This window comes from Myotis lucifugus, unplaced genomic scaffold (genome assembly GCF_000147115.1).
Source record: "Myotis lucifugus unplaced genomic scaffold, Myoluc2.0 scaffold_11, whole genome shotgun sequence".
Taxonomy (NCBI): Eukaryota; Metazoa; Chordata; class Mammalia; order Chiroptera; family Vespertilionidae; genus Myotis; species Myotis lucifugus.
The window spans coordinates 8,236,882-8,253,052 of record NW_005871059.1 but is presented as its reverse complement, the minus strand read 5'-3'; the positions used below and the strand labels follow the sequence as shown (position 1 = coordinate 8,253,052).

At 37.3% G+C, this 16,171-nt stretch overlaps 1 protein-coding gene across 1 annotated transcript in view; it reads left to right on the top strand.

The window, feature by feature from the left end:
- Positions 1-16,171, top strand: part of ADGRG6 (adhesion G protein-coupled receptor G6) — a 132,750-nt gene that overhangs the window by 105,353 nt on the left and 11,226 nt on the right. Inside the window, 5 exon segments of the mRNA XM_006084498.3 lie at positions 217-323; positions 4,027-4,154; positions 4,865-5,133; positions 6,283-6,379; positions 8,808-9,091. Coding sequence (XP_006084560.1) covers positions 217-323; positions 4,027-4,154; positions 4,865-5,133; positions 6,283-6,379; positions 8,808-9,091 — 885 coding nt within the window.

Genomic DNA, 16,171 nt, shown 5'->3' with positions numbered 1-16,171 from the left:
AAAATCAATGGGGGGGGGGAGGAGACATATGTACTACTATTTGTAATACTTTAAAAAATAATTTTTTAAAAAAAAATCAGCTTTAAATAGTATGCATGTTACAGATAAACTGTAGGCAGGAGATATGGAGGCATTTTCTCTAAAGAAGATACCATCCATTATAGAGGAGGAACTGACCTGCCGTTGTTTTTATTGTTTGCTGACTTCCCCCTGCAGAAGGGTCTGGATTTTGGAACACGTCGGGATGTGTTGCTCACACAGATTCAGACGCGAGCGAGACGATCTGCCTGTGTAACCACCTCACACACTTTGGAGTTCTGATGGTAGGGAAGGATTTTGAAACTCATTTTGAAATAATATAATTTTGGAAGGCATACTTTTTTGTGTGAATCAGCCTTTTGAGCTTATGTGTTTGGGGAATTATTTCCTGATAATTTTCATCTGTACCATGAATCTTGATTCTTAATGAAGAATCTAAGTAACAGAGATCATATATTAAAAATATACAAAAGTGCCCGGCCGGCATGGCTCAGTGGTTGAGCATCAACCTATGAACCAGGAGGTCAGGTTTTGATTCCTGGTCAGGGCACATTCCCAGGTTGTGGGGCTCGATCCCCAGTGTGGGGTGCAGCCAATCAACAATTCTCTCTCATCATTGATATTAATATTTCTCTATCCCTAGCCCTTTCTCTCTGAAATCAATAAAAATATTTTTTAAATAGAAAAGTAATTGCAGAAAAGGAACCTACTTTTTTCCCATAGCATTAACAGTGTTGATAAATAATTCTAGAAACAAGAATATCACCATGAAACTTTTGAATTCATCCACAGACTTGTACCTTTACTTATATCTGATATTCTTGAGTTTTTGCGGATATATGTGTGTGTGTGTGTGTGTGTGTGTGTGTGTGTGTGTTTTATTGATTTCAGAGAGGAAGGGAGAGGGAGAGAGAGATAGAAACATCAATGATGAGAGAGAATCATTGATTGGCTGCCTCCTGCACATCCCCCACTGGGGACCGAGCCCGCAACCCAGGCATGTGCCCTTGGCTGGAATCTAACCTGGGACCCTTCAATCCACAGACCAATGCTCTATCCACTGAGCCAAACCAGCTAGGGCAGCGGACACTTTTCTTGTAGTGTGCCCTTCAGGTCCTAGCAGAGCCATTGTTTCTGTGTAGTTTCCATAAAGGGATCAGAGCACATATGTTTTTTAATGGAAGATGGGGGAAATGTGTGCTGAGGCAATAAAGCTATATGCATTGGAATCACAGACATCAGATTACATTTATCCCCTCCCTTAAGTCTTACGCCCACTTCCTTTGGGACTGGGAGGAAGCTGTGAGGACCGTGTGATGTAGTATTTGGCTCATGTATCCACTCGGCCAATGTAAATGTCTATTGCCCTATGGTAATCCTGCGAGTTGTAATTTTCCTGACAACCCAGTACATAAAACCTCTGAAGGATAAGAACAAGTCATTTAAAAGGGTGATCATCACAGAAAATAACTTCTTAACTTTCTCAAAATATATTTTTTTCCTTTACCGCCAGAGCATGAAAATGAACAATTAAACTGTAGTGTGTTTTCACTAAGTGATTTTAAAAAAATACTGTTTTCTTCCATTTTCTCTTTTCTTCAAAAATGAGAACATTCTTTCAGAAAATACCTATGCATTATTACTCATTATATACAAAATGTGCTATTACTCATTCAGGTATATAAGCTTTAGCTTAATTGATTTAACTACTTCAGCTGTATTTGTGTGCGGGTGTGTGTGTGTTTGAGCATGATTGTGTTGTAAGTCTGATATTAGATAATAGATAACAGTAACACAATTCGCTGTTCAGAAACGATTTATTCAAAGTTTAGCTTTGCATTACTTTGAATAATCAGTAGTTTCTTCAAAATTGTTTAAATTTTATTATGAGTTTGTGATTAGGTATGACTTTTTCTATTGTAGACTGATTAAATAATTAGCTTTATATGCAGGTGGCTCTATGCATATTTTTAGTGCTATACTTCTGCTTTCCACCTTGGCTGGTTTTGTGAGTTTAGAAACTGCTGGAAGAAAAATTTTCCAGAATTTATCCTTTCTGGCAATGTGCCCACATCCTTTCAGCTTTCCAGACCACCAAGACTTTCTTCAGAGTCTTTCTTGATTTACAAACTATTTACTCACTCGTACAAGAAATCCCCAGTCTACATTGCTCCATGACACATTTGCCATATGAGAAGTTTTAAAAAATGTACCTCCGACCCCATAATTATATCTTCTAATACACAAATGTATGAAGAATTTAATGGTTCTGCTGTATTTCTTTGTAGTAAGACTGATTTTTATATTTTTAACAATCAGAGGAATTGTTGGCTTTCAGAGGAATAAATGTTTGTGTACTTTTCATTCTCTAAAAATACAAAACAGTATGAGAATGGGGTTTAAATTGGTATCATCAGCAAATAGCATTATTTTACTTCACACTTTAAATTGTGGCTTTAATTGTGGTTTGCAGGTCAACTGCCTGGCCTAGTTAGGAGCCATAGGTTTTTCAAGCAGTAATGGCAAGTCACTTGGAGATTCCTCAAGACCATTTCACTGACCTAATGAAACCTTGGATTCACTGAAATATTGGTTGAAGTCACCTATCTGTGAGTCAAGTGGCACTGACTCAAATACCATCCCATGTGACACAGGATCCCCCTTCCTGCAATGTTTTGAGGGATTCCTAGAGAGGATGAAGAACCCCCCACCCAACCCTGAGCCCATGTACCTGCTGAATTCTGTCACTTTGTGCCTTTCTTGGTGTCACAGAGGTGCTGTCCCTGCTACTTACTACATCAGCCAAACCTGAAACTAAGTCTGTGTCTTCATTTCACACACATGTACATACAACAAACACCCCTTACTGGAGGCCTTAGTGTGACTGGCAGGTTTTATTGACCTTTTGGTGAAAAGTAATAGAAAATAGAATGAAAAACTTAAAACACAAATATTTTTTCATAATTTAACACCTAAAAGTTTAAATCAGATATTCTTTTTGGAGGATGTCCCTTCTTCAAGAAAGCTCTGTTTTAGAACATCTGCATAATGGAGGTTTCTTTCTCCTCCAACCGGGATTGAGTGGTTGGTCTCAAGATTTATCCCTATCCCAATTCCCCAATTAAGGAAGAAAAGAACAGTTTTTCTACCAAGCCCAGACTTTTCAAGTCTGCCTCAACACAGTGAAGTGAATATTTCTTATTAATATGCTAGAAAGCATTTACTTCTTTCTACTCGACATGCACCCCCTAACATTTTACATGGTGCCTTTAACAAAGTTTGGCTTCCCATTACTTTGAATAATCAGTAGTTTCTTCAAAATTGTTTAAATCTTATTATGAGCTTATAATTATGTATTACTTTTCAGGTCTATAAAGATAAAAATTATGACCCCCAAAAGTCTTAATGGATTCTCATTTATGAAAAAAAGATAAAGACCACCCCACCCCATACCTACCAAGCTTTGGGATAACACAGTTAGGAGCCTCAGCACCATTCTCAGGGCCTGACAACCACAGTGCAGCACCAGCCTCTGGTCGTCCGCTGGCTGAGCTCCTCCCTACTGGGCAAAGGACTCACCCAAGGGCTTGGCCATGAGGGCCACAAGGGCTTCCATTTGAACTTGTGCCCCCAACCCTGCAAATGTTAAGAATGGGCTTGATAACTATTGTGCAAAGCAAGGATCTCCTCTCCAGTTTCTATTGGGGAACCCAGTGGTTTTGCTCTTCAAGATATACTACTGTGAAAAGAGCTTGGGTAACAAGGTAATAGATGAAAACCATCTGTAACTCCCTCGATACTGCTATATTTTGTTTCATGGAGTGATCCACAAGAGTATAATAAATGGAAATTTCAATACTGATTTACACTGTTTTTTACTCCTAAGGTTGAGCTGAGATTCTAAGTCCTAGCAAGGGACTTCTTAATAAAACAAAAGCATCCTTAGAAAAGAAAGATTCTCACAGCTGCTTTCCATGTTTTGTATAGGACCTTCAAGGAACTGCCTCACAGATAGATGCAAGAAACACTAGAATTCTCACCTTCATCACCTATATTGGATGTGGAATATCTGCTATTTTTTCAGCAGCAACTCTCCTGACATATGTTGCTTTTGAGTAAGTATTTTCTATCAGCCAAACCCAGTGCTAACTATTCTAAAATGTGAATAAGAAATTGCCTCAGCTTTTAAAAACTTTCATGCACTTTGCAAATCTCTGTGGGGTAGTTCAGTTTTAATGTTCAGGTTTCTTCTAAGATATGTCATACAGCATGAATTGTCCAGCTATAGTGTCTTAATTTATAATTAGTGTATGTCTATTGATAAAATGAATTTAAACCTGTTAGAGATGATTATCATATAAGTAAATAAACATTGCATTCATTGTTTTTTGCATGGTACAAGATGAAAACATTTGCTTCACAAATATTATAACATTAGACCTAAAACAGAAATTTTTGTTTTAAAAATAATCTTCACCTCATTAAAAATCAAGAAACTTAACAAAAATTTAAGGAAATTATTTTTAACAAAAATACCATTTTTATGACTATAGTTTTTCTAGATTAAAAAATACCAAGCTGTTGAAACCAGTTGGCAATTATTTAAACAATTAGAGACCATTTTGAAATAAAATTAATATTTATAAAATCTTTCTAAGTTTCCAAATGCTTGCAAATATCATTAGCCCTCCCCTCATGGAACCAGATCCTGGAGATGGTGCAAGCTAACCCATTGCATTGCTGTGTGAGATATGAATTTACTGCCTGTACTTAAAAATTTTATTTACAATATTCATTCTCCATATCTTCCTTTTTTCCATTTTAGAAAATTGCGAAGAGATTATCCCTCCAAGATCTTGATGAACCTGAGCACAGCGCTGCTGCTGCTGAACCTCAGCTTCCTCCTGGACGGCTGGATCACCTCCTTTCACGTGGTGGGTCTCTGCACCGCCATCGCGGCGCTGCTGCACTTCTTCCTGCTCGCAACCTTCACCTGGATGGGGCTGGAAGCGATCCACATGTACATTGCTCTGGTGAAAGTATTTAACACTTACATTCGCCGATACATCCTGAAATTCTGCATCATTGGCTGGGGTGAGCATCCTCAAAATGTCTGGCTTTCTTTTCAATTTCCTGGGAATTGCCACATTTTCATAGGAAAATGCTGTCTTGAAAGAATAGCATCGCTCAAAGAAACTTCAAATTAGCAAAGGATGTGGATGCAATACCTTAAGGAAGTATAATATTTGTAAAAACTGTTCAACAGACCTCACTAAATGCAGGAGTAAAGGCAAAACCTCTGGCCCCTGAGTCACCACAAACTTATTTCCTGTGCCCTGAGCCAGCCCACCCAAGTCTGAAGAGGCAGCTGGCAGACAGTGGTGCATTTCCATTATGTTTCAAAATATAAAGGCCGGCTCAGACTCCTAGCTACACTCATCCCTAGACACATGCCCATGTCTTAGAAACCAGAGGGAGAATGTTGGTTTTGTGTGTGCGCAACCAGAATACTGACAGAATTCTTTCCTTGAATGTCTAGTGATTCCTCAGCCAGACATGGATGATTGTATTAGTCTCTTTGGGATCTTCTAAATGGGCTCCTTTCTTTATCTGGGTTTTATATCAAACCAGGCATTTTAGAGCTTTCTCACAAATCTCTTTTTCAGATTGCAATGTAGAAATATGAGCCATTTCCAAGATGTTCACAATTTTAGGAGGCATCTTTAAGGGAATTGGGACAGTGTAATTTTTCTCAATGAAATATACATGGAATTGCTTTACTTGTTGACTCTCTTGAGAGAAAAAGGAAGATTATAAAGACTTTATGGTCTCAGTATTTCTCCCCCATTTTTTCTAAAGACTTTTTTATATATAGAAAAGGGAAAAATGAGCTATAATTCCTGTGCTGCCTGAACTAACAGTTGGTCTAACAGGCATCATTAATGAAACCACATTTGCTGGTCCTAGATTCAATATAAATCAGCTTCTGGCTCTCCAGTGGGTACTAGAAAACAAACAGATATTTACATACCTGTCAGTTAAGAGTAGGTTTTGATCGTTGACAATTGAGTTGGATGTTCCACACCAAAGAGAATGTATTTGTTATTTTAACCAAGCTGCCAGCTCTAAGAAATTTGATTCTGTGATATGAAGTGTTTTCTTTTTTTCTGGCCATTATCAGTCTTAAAAAGCAGTTTCAGATGCTTTAGAAAAGTTGCTCATGGTGTGGTCTCTTTATAACAGGTTTACCTGCCTTCATTGTGTCAGTTGTTCTAGCAAGCAGAAGCCAAAGTGAAGTTTATGGGGAAAAGAGTTATGGAAAAGAACAAGGTGATGAATTGTAAGTAATAAAAACTTGTCAGAAATTTATCTGCAATGAGTGTATGTCCTTTGTTTCCTAAAGTTTAGTGTAAGTTTCCATGCCAACAGTGAGCCTCTTATTTTTGGAGGTTGAGTGCATCGGCATGCCTTTACCAGGATCTTTACTACACCATGATGTACTCAGTTGAATGCCCTGAACTCTTAGAGCCCCTGGGGGAGTGCAGAAGTCTCAGATACTGTCTTCTAGGCTCAGAAGACCCTTTCTATTTGAGATTTCCTAATACTCCCACCTCCTTAAGCCCACGTACATCTTAAAGTGAGTTAAATAATAGTGTCAGACAATAATGCTAATGAGCCAATGCTAATATGAGTGTTCCATGGAAATGGAGGGAATGGACACGTCAGTGTGTTCTTGGATAATTTGGAAAATTTTCCTCAGGCTGTGATATCATTGAGGCTAAGGTGGTTCTATTGCTCACTTTCAGTAGTTACTTTTCTAATATAGGATGTTCCAGAAAAAATGTATACACACACTTTGAATAATTATAAAGGCAGTGTTTATTGAAATACATTTTATTTTCATTTAACAGCTATTAGCTGTTAAAGTGTGTATACATTTTGGTGGGGGGGGCACCCTGTATTTTATGCAGCACATAGTAGGTACTCATGCAATTGAATGAATAAAGGAGCTTACTCCTGACTGTGCTGCCACATTACTATACACATATCATGAATGGTAAACACTTTTATATCCAATTAATATCCAATCCTGTCCCATTTTCTTGTGGTCTTTCCTTAGTTTATATTTCCATAGTAGCACCCAAAAGACCCCCACAATAACAAGAATAGAATAAAAGTTTTAGGTCAGGAATTTCAGGACTCTAAGGGAACTGCCATATGTAAAGAAATATTAGCTTCAGGGATAAGCAGTATCATTTTGGGGAATCTTTATAATAAGATATATTAAAAGTGCCCTGCTGTTGTGGCTCTGTGATGAACCAAGAGGTCCCTCCCTGGTTCCATTCCTGATCAGTGCAAATGCCAGAGTTGTGGGCTGGATCCCCAGTAGGGGGCATGCAGGAGGCAGCCGATAGATGTTTCTCCCTCATTGATGTTTCCATCTCTCTCCCTTCCTTCTCTCTAAAAAAATCAATAAAAACATTTTTTAAAAAGGTATGTTAAAAGTAAAAGTCAGTACATAAGTTCTAAATAAGGTAATCTTAAAAGTATGTTAGTCACCTCTTACAGAACTTTAAAGTACATTTAATAAATTGCTATTCCATCAACAACTGTCATTTACTGAGCATTTACTATATGCCAGGAATCATGTTGGATTCTGGAATTCATAGATGTTCAAGGTAGCTTTTGCCTTTGTGGCAGTCATGTTCCACTGTGGAAGACATAACCCGGAATGGTGACTATTTGTACTAGAATTTTAAGATAAATTTAAATGCCTTAAATAATATATCCAATTTTTAAGGTACCTAAGATCTTTCATAGTATTATTATTAGGACCTGGGACATCTGCAAATTATGGTACATGTTAAATTTACTCATAGAATGTTTACACATAGTACAGTTTCTAAATTGCCTTTATCTGTTTTCAAATCTATATATAATTTTTAATATCAAGTATATCTTTCCTCATTTCATAAGGATATTGTAACTAATGTAAGTTTTTTAATTGTACATGAGAAATGTCACTATAAGAATGTCACAGTTTTACAATAAGGTCTTGCCTCAACTAGACCAACTATATTAATAGGAGTTCTTTTGCAGTATGGGATCCACAATTATGTGTGTCTTAAGTAGGAATTTACTCTTCTTGCATGACAAAAAAAGACACCCATAGAAATAAGCAATAAACTGGCATTAATTTATGGCTGAAATGTCAGAGTCAGAACCTCTGCAGCTCTCTTGGCCTTTCTCTCATGGGTATAAGGTGATTGCTGCTGCTCCATAGCTTGCTCTCAGGTTTGAAGCAGAAAGAATGAATAAGGGCCTGGCCAGTTGAGTTTATCAACATAGCTCTCCAGATTTTGCTTCCATATCATTTTGTAGAACAATGTCCACAGGAACAACCCTTAAATAAAAAAGAGATTGAAAATATGAGTACTTAAACTTCCCATTCTCTGGAGTGCAGACACATGTGAGGAAAGGGGTTAGACATGGTTTTGGGTAAACCAACCAAGAGTGTCCTCACGCCAAGTCAGAATTCAAGTAGCCACCTGGTTTTCTTCTCAACTCTTGATTTAAATAACTAGACATTAAAGTGATAGCTATCCAAAACAAACAAAGAAAACAATGAACACATCAAGAAGGAAATGGAGGTCCAAGAAATGAAGTGACTCTCAAAAGGTGTGTGAGAAAGGCCTAGCCAGGGGAAGTCTTAGGTCAACAGGCATGGTAATCAATTCCTTTTTCTTTCTTGTTTCTTCTCCTTTAAGCTGTTGGATTCAGGATCCAGTGGTATTTTACGTGACCTGTGCTGGGTATTTTGGAATCATGTTTTTACTGAATGTCGCCATGTTCATCGTGGTAATGGTGCAGATCTGCGGAAGGAACGGCAAAAGGAGCAACCGGACCCTGCGGGAAGAGGTCTTACGGAACCTGCGCAGTGTGGTCAGCCTGACATTTCTGCTGGGCATGACATGGGGTTTTGCCTTCTTTGCTTGGGGACCCTTATATATCCCTTTCACGTACCTCTTCTCCATCTTCAATTCATTACAAGGTAAGATAAATGGTACCTGAACAATTTCCACTTTCTAATTTTGTCATATTTGCAAACAGCTTCATTGTTGGACAGACGCCACACTAAGTTTCTGCTATTCCAAGTGCATAGTTTTGGGCATAGGGTAGGTATTCATGAAAAATGTATTGAATGGAAAATTGAAGTAGAATGTCAGTGTATTTGTTTGTTTGTTTTCAGAGATGTAGCCCAAGGACCCAGGACAGTACCTGGCAGATAGTAGGTGCTCAATAAACACATGTTGTCGCATGACTGAAAATGGGCAGGGAGGTGCCAGGTTTAAAGGAGTGCACAGATCACTTCACCCCTTACGGTTTTGCTGAGTGCTGGTGCTGCTCCTCATGAACCTCTTCCCATGCGGTGTGCTATTCTTGACCTGTAGAATTTTTAGACTCTATGCAGGGACAGAGCAATTCACCTTGGTTCCTTGGATGCTTGTTTTTCAAAATAAATACCAGTACTTCAGTTAAGAAATGCTCATTTTTTCATGATATATGACAGTTAGTTCCGCTTTAACAAACACTTGCCAATGGCCTGCTTTGTACAAAAATTCAAGGGTTCCTTCAAGGAGCTCCCTGTCATACTCCTGATTCCATAATACAAACACTAGTGTACATATGATGGATTTAACTTTAAGGGAATATTAAATGTCATTCTTCAAGACATTGGATATACTCTATTTTTAAAAACTTCCTAATGTTCTGAAGTACCATGAGGTCCCAACTCCAAAAGGAATAGGTGACAATGTTAGGTGTGTGGGGGAAGAAGAGCTGACTAAAGCAAGCTAGACAAATCTGTGCAGGGGTGGAAAGTGGTGGAAATCAAGTTTGTGCTGCTCACCAAATGAGATGCCTAGGCAGGTGCTCCCTACAGGTGTGTGCTCCCTACAGAAGTTCGCATTTTCCTGCAGGAGAGTGTTTACTGATTTGTATTGTACAGATCTGCTTTGCTTTTCCTCTTAGGTTTCCCATTAGCTCATGAGCTCCTGAGGAAAAAAAAAAGTCCCATAGTTGGTGCTGAACAATTGTTTATTAAAAGAATAAATGGATTGCTGGATAAAGAAAGGGAGGGTCTTTGGGTATGGCCTAAATCCAGCTTGAGGCTCCTCTGACATAAATCCACATTAATTGGTTCAACAAATTTTATTCAGGGTCACTCTCCCATAACGGAGGAAATATGTGGGCTCATTATCTTCAGTAAATAGGATAATAAGCCTCAAGTGAACCTCCAAAAGGTGAAAACTGAAGAGGTAGCCTATGCACACATCTTCACGGGATCTAGCTTTGTAAAGTGATTTTTCCTGTATTTAATCTGTTCTGTAATATACAACATAAATGTGCCTAGATAAATATTGACAAAAATGTCCATTAACATTAGAGATTCGATGGTTTTATATTTCAGTTTTGTACATGAAAAACACATTAATCTGCCACCCCAACCTAGTTTTTGCTTGTAGAATTTCCTGGCAGTTTCTATAACCTCCAAGAGCCGTAGTTGTCTGTTCAGCTCTGTTTCCATTCATGAGAAATGGGATGTTTTATTTTTCCCAGCATAGGTCTTCTGTCAGGAGGGAAAAATATTATTAACCATCATTAAGTTATATCCTTCATAAATCACTGACTTTTAAGATTAAATTTAAATTATATTAATTCAGAACAGATTTTGCACATCTAATGACATTAAAACACCTCCTAAAAAGGAAATTAAAATTAAAAGGCAAGGATACATAGCACAAGCCTACCAACAATTAATTGCTTACCGGCCAAGCCTGTACAAACACTACTCAAGACACCATGGGAAGGCACTTAATGGTTTTGATTTGAGTCATTTTCTGAATCTTTCAAGTGAGGTTTGTTGTTAAAAGTATATGCTTTATTAAAAGAAACATGGAATTTAGACAATTTAAAGAAACAATTCAGTGAGTGAAACATGAGCTCAGGTAGTACTAGGACTACATTATGTCTATTTCTTTTCTTTCTGATATTCTTTATTCCAGAAAAAAAAAAGCAACAACAACAACAAAAAAAAAACTTTATGTGACCCCTTTACCTCATGGAGCTTATATGCTAGTAAGAGAGATTGACATTAACCAATTATGTCACCATATAAAAGTACCTGGTGGTGTTAATAATAATTGACAGAAGACATGGAATTCTAAGCTGAACTCTGAAGGATCAATAGGAATTAACTAGGTGAAAGTTGTGAGTGGAAGTGGGGAAGAGAATATTTCAGGTAGAGGGTACTTCATGTGCAAAAAAAAAATTGTATAATAAAGTCCTCACTTAATGTGGTTAATAGGTTTTATGACTTTAAGCAAAACGAAGTATAAGGAAACCAATTTTACCATAAGCTAATTGATATAAACTAAAGTTAAGTTCCTATGGCCTCTCATCAACATTATAATGAAATGACATTATTCAAGGATCTGCTGCAGTTGGTAATTATAACACCTGCTCAAGGAATTAATAGAAAGCTCATATAACCTGAAGAACCGAGAAAGAGCAGGAGAGAGAGCAGTGTGGCACAAAAGGGAGTCTGGGTCTAGACCAGAAGGCCCTGTGTTTTGATCTTTATGAGAGCAACGCGAAGTCTTTGAAACGTTTTAGGCCTGTGAAATGACATGATCAGATGTACATCTTGCAAAGGAATCTGGATATAATGTAAAGAGTGGATTAGAGTAGCCCAGTAGCGTCTGTAGGGAGAGTAGATAGGAAGCTATTGCAATGATCCGGGTAAAATAACATGGTACAGTATTTTAGATTGTGGTGGGAATGGGGGAGCTGTCGAGATGTGAGAAAGCGTCAAGAGAAATTTAGGAAGTATGCTACTACAAAACACTCATCATTGGTTAGTTCATTAGAGTAAACTCTTATGTTTCTAATGATTTGGGTAAAAGGTCTTTTTATTAATGGAATCTTATAGTTCATTGAAGCCTATCATTATGAGAATTGGCAATGGCCAAAGACTGAGAATGTAATACAATATTCTGAAAACTAAAACTATGCCAAACATACTTTAATTTTCTCAAGCTTAGCTCATAGTTGAGCATCTGAAAATCAGCAGGATTTTCATCATGAATGCCCCAAGTTATCAATTGATAATGAATGGCTGTAGTACTATAGACGTGGCACCTGCAGGAGGGACAGGTGTTTGAGCTGTCATGGCGTGTATATCACAGGAGTGACTTTTGCTAGCAGATTTCTTCTAACTTTTGTATATGTCTTCAAATATTTGATTAAAGCATTTAAATTATTAAAAATAAATGTATATATTTTATTTGGTTAAATATGCTAAAATTTTTAGAAATGTATATATTTTTAATGTATGTATGTGTTTGTATACAAATACATATGTACATGTATAATTATATGGGTACTCACATAAATCAGTATAGCCTATTACAGTTTTATAAATGCTTTATTTTTCTTTTATATGTTTTATTTTTTCTTTTCATGTTTTCTATTTTTATTATTTTGTATATTTTTAATTTTATATATACTTATAACTGTACATTTAATGGCAAAATCATGTGAAATGGATATCAGAAAATTATTATAATCTGTGTGGCTATAACTAAAAATTTACCTACTTGACTAAGCAAATGAAATCATGAATTGAATCAAGGCTAGAATCAAATTTATTATTTTCTAATTTTCCACAGTATATTGTTTTGTTCTTTTTATTTTGCCTAGTTCACTTGTTATATATTAATTGTTTCATCGAGTTTTTTCTCTATGATGAAAAGATAAATATATACCTATCTGCTTTTGCTATCCTTTCTGCTTTCCCAGGATAAAACTATCAGAAATTTTAATATTTTTCTAAAGAATACAACTTGAGAAAAATTGTATGGCATACAAATTGCTATTCAAAAGAGAACAGATGTTTGATAAAAGTATATCATAATTCACATGCCTGAGAACCTTAGACTTTATTTCAACAAATACGTAACTCATCCTAAAGAAATAAAAGGCAACTCCCTGGTTGCTGAGGAGCTGTTGGCCAGAATCCTGATGGCATCTCTGTCCTTTGGCAATGTCAGTGCACTTGTAGGATTGAATTATTGCTCTAAGGTGCAGCACGTGCACATAGCTGTTCCTTAGACTAGGGGTGAACATATCTCCGACTGGATATATTTCCGTTAACTGTACAAAAGTATGTTACACTTTCAATTAGATCAGGCTTCTTCAATGTATAGGGAAGTTTACCTCTTCTAACAAGTTCATCAGGATCTAAAGTCTAGCCCCATACTAAGAGCTCAGTCTTCAACTTTCCTTTTCCAGGCATGAGAAACAACATTGATTAATAGTCTCAGGTGTCATCAGCCCATATTCTGTATATGTATGTGACAACATAATACAATGCAACATGTGGTTCTATCAGTGGAAACTCTGATGGCCAACACAGAAGGGCATTATCAGCCTGCTCAGATATAATGTTTGCTGTTAATTAATTTGATAACATTAAGATATCAGAGCAACAGAAATGACATATTTGTTCAGTGCATTGTTGTTTACAAAGCACTTTCCCGTAACTTCTGTCATCTAATGTAATTCTTACAGTAAGTCTGAAAGGTAGAGGGTATATTCTCCATTTTACAGGCTCATGAGAGTCAGTGACTTTCCCAATATCAGTTTGAATCTGACAGTGTAATATTTACGATGTACCATATGTGGAAATAAAAAGGTACATTATTAGGGAAAGTTTCTAGGAAGTGAATATTTGCCTCCACTAAAAACAAAAACCCTGTTAGTAAATATATGTTTAATAAATAAATGTGAATTTAATCTCTTTCCCTTATTCAGCAAAAATCATTAAGGAAAATAGATTTATTATTTTAATACTTTTGGTAAAGTAAGAATATTAAATCAAATTTTCCAATCCATGGCTAGAAGCCTCCTGAGAGTTAAGCTGTGTTATAATCACACATACAACACACATAGTGAATTGGCTCCAAGGCAATGAACCACCTTTATACCCAAACATCCGAAATGACATTGTGTTGGCTGAGACATTACACACATCAAGGAAATAAATTACTCATCTTCAGGCATGGAATTTTGTGCCACAGAGAAGTAATTTTCTAAGGGGCACCTTGGTAGTATGAAAGGAGGATTCAGGAGGTTCCTAAACCTAAATGATCCCCAGCCCAGCAGCCAGCTGGCTATGTCTGTGAGACAACAGAACAAATGAGCTGTTCGGAGATTTGGACTCAAGCTTGCTGGGAAGCTCAGAGGTCATCTAGACCTTTTCTGTCAAAAGTCAGTTATGTAGAGTATGGGACCTCTTTTGCCCAAATGCCTGATTTTATTAATTCTTGACTGATTTTCCCTTCAAATCTCCAGAACCACTTATCACTCATCATTATTACCCATTCGGATTCTATCCCACATCCCTGACATGACCTGTATCTGCAGTCTTCCCCTTCATTGTGTTTCTGGTTCTTTCTTATCCAGGGTAAAAAGAAGTCAGTTTAGGCCATTTGTCAGAATTTATTGATGGCAATCTTGCTGAAAGTGTCAATGGCCTTTAGTTGGTCAAGAACTCATTAGGAGATGAGGATTCTAGGTTTTGTTTTGTTATTCTTCACCAGATTTCTTGAAAGTGACCTTTTAGAGCAGTAAAAGAATGACAATCTGTGTTGCCCCAAATTTTGCTGTGTAGCATTCATTTTCATATCTAAGGGAAACAGTTTTTTAAAACTTTTGATAATCAGGCTAAAGATCTGAGAACATCCCGTTGGCCACTCATCTTACATCTGCCCCAGAAAGCCACATGTCTTTGCCAGAATCAACCAAAGGGAGTGAGTTCTGGGTGGGAGCCAGACTCCCAGCCAAAATATTGAGGCTAAGATGCTCTCTTTTTTTCTAAATAAATACTAGTAGCTCTTATAAAGACAAAGGTGAAACAAGCCCATACAATCTACAGTGAATATAATGCCATTACTTACAAGTAGGCTTTTTCTCTATCCAAATATGATACTGGAATGTGTCCTAAGGTAGGTGAAAGGAGGAAGTATAAAAAGCAAATCCACTACTTGAGATTTTTCAGAATGTTTGTGACTCCAAGTTTAGAGCACTCTCAGGTGTCCTGTTGCCAGATTTGCTGACCCAGCCTTGGCCTGTGGCCTGCTTCTCTCAGAGGCTTTGAGGAAGTGGGTTCCTCACGTTCCCTCCCTAGGCAGGATCAACAGGCAGGCCCACCTTCTCACATACTTTGAACACCCTTCCTCCATCACAATTGAAAATATCATTTATTTTATGAGGAAATTGTAAAATTTACCAAGAATCGAGACATCTTGAATTCACATATTGCTCTAATTTTTTTTTTAAGTGAGCAGATACTTCTGACTGACTAATGGAAGATGGAGGTAAAGGAAGAGAAGGCAGGGGTGAGGGTGGGATAAGCAGGTAAGGACTGGTCAGGAATCTGTTCAATTAAAGTAGGTTTAAACCTGGCAAGTGTTGCTCAGTTGGTTGGGTGTCATCCCATTCACCCTCACCAAGAGATCACTGGTTTGATTCAGATCAAGGCACAGGACTGGATTGTGGGCTCTATCCCCAGTAAGGGGCGTGCAGGAGACAGCCCATCAAAGTTGTGCTTTCACATTGAAGTTTCTCTCTTCTCCCTTCCTCTCTCCAAAAAATCAATAACTATTCTTTTGAAAAAGGTATTTAAAGTAGGTGTCAGTTTTTGTTTTTCTTCTTGTTCTAGCAGGAAGTCTGGGTTCCTATAGGTAAAATAAAGAATTCAGGCAGTTACTAAGCTTAAGAAACTATTTCTAAGGAACTTTGGCTTAGAGTCATCAGACTGGTGGTTTTACAGGCTACCATTCACCAATAAAGGACCATTATGAACTCTGTTTTGTGAGATATAAAGGTTTCGTGAAACTAGTGCTAGCCTGTCAAGATGAAATAAGGACTTTAACTCTGAATTCAATCTTTGAGCCATTTTAACTTCCAAACTTTTATGGGCAATGTTCCCTCTCCCTGATCAGTTAGATAGCTGTAAGACACACGATGAAGAGCAAAGGCTGATTATTCTGGTCCCCAGTCACAGCTA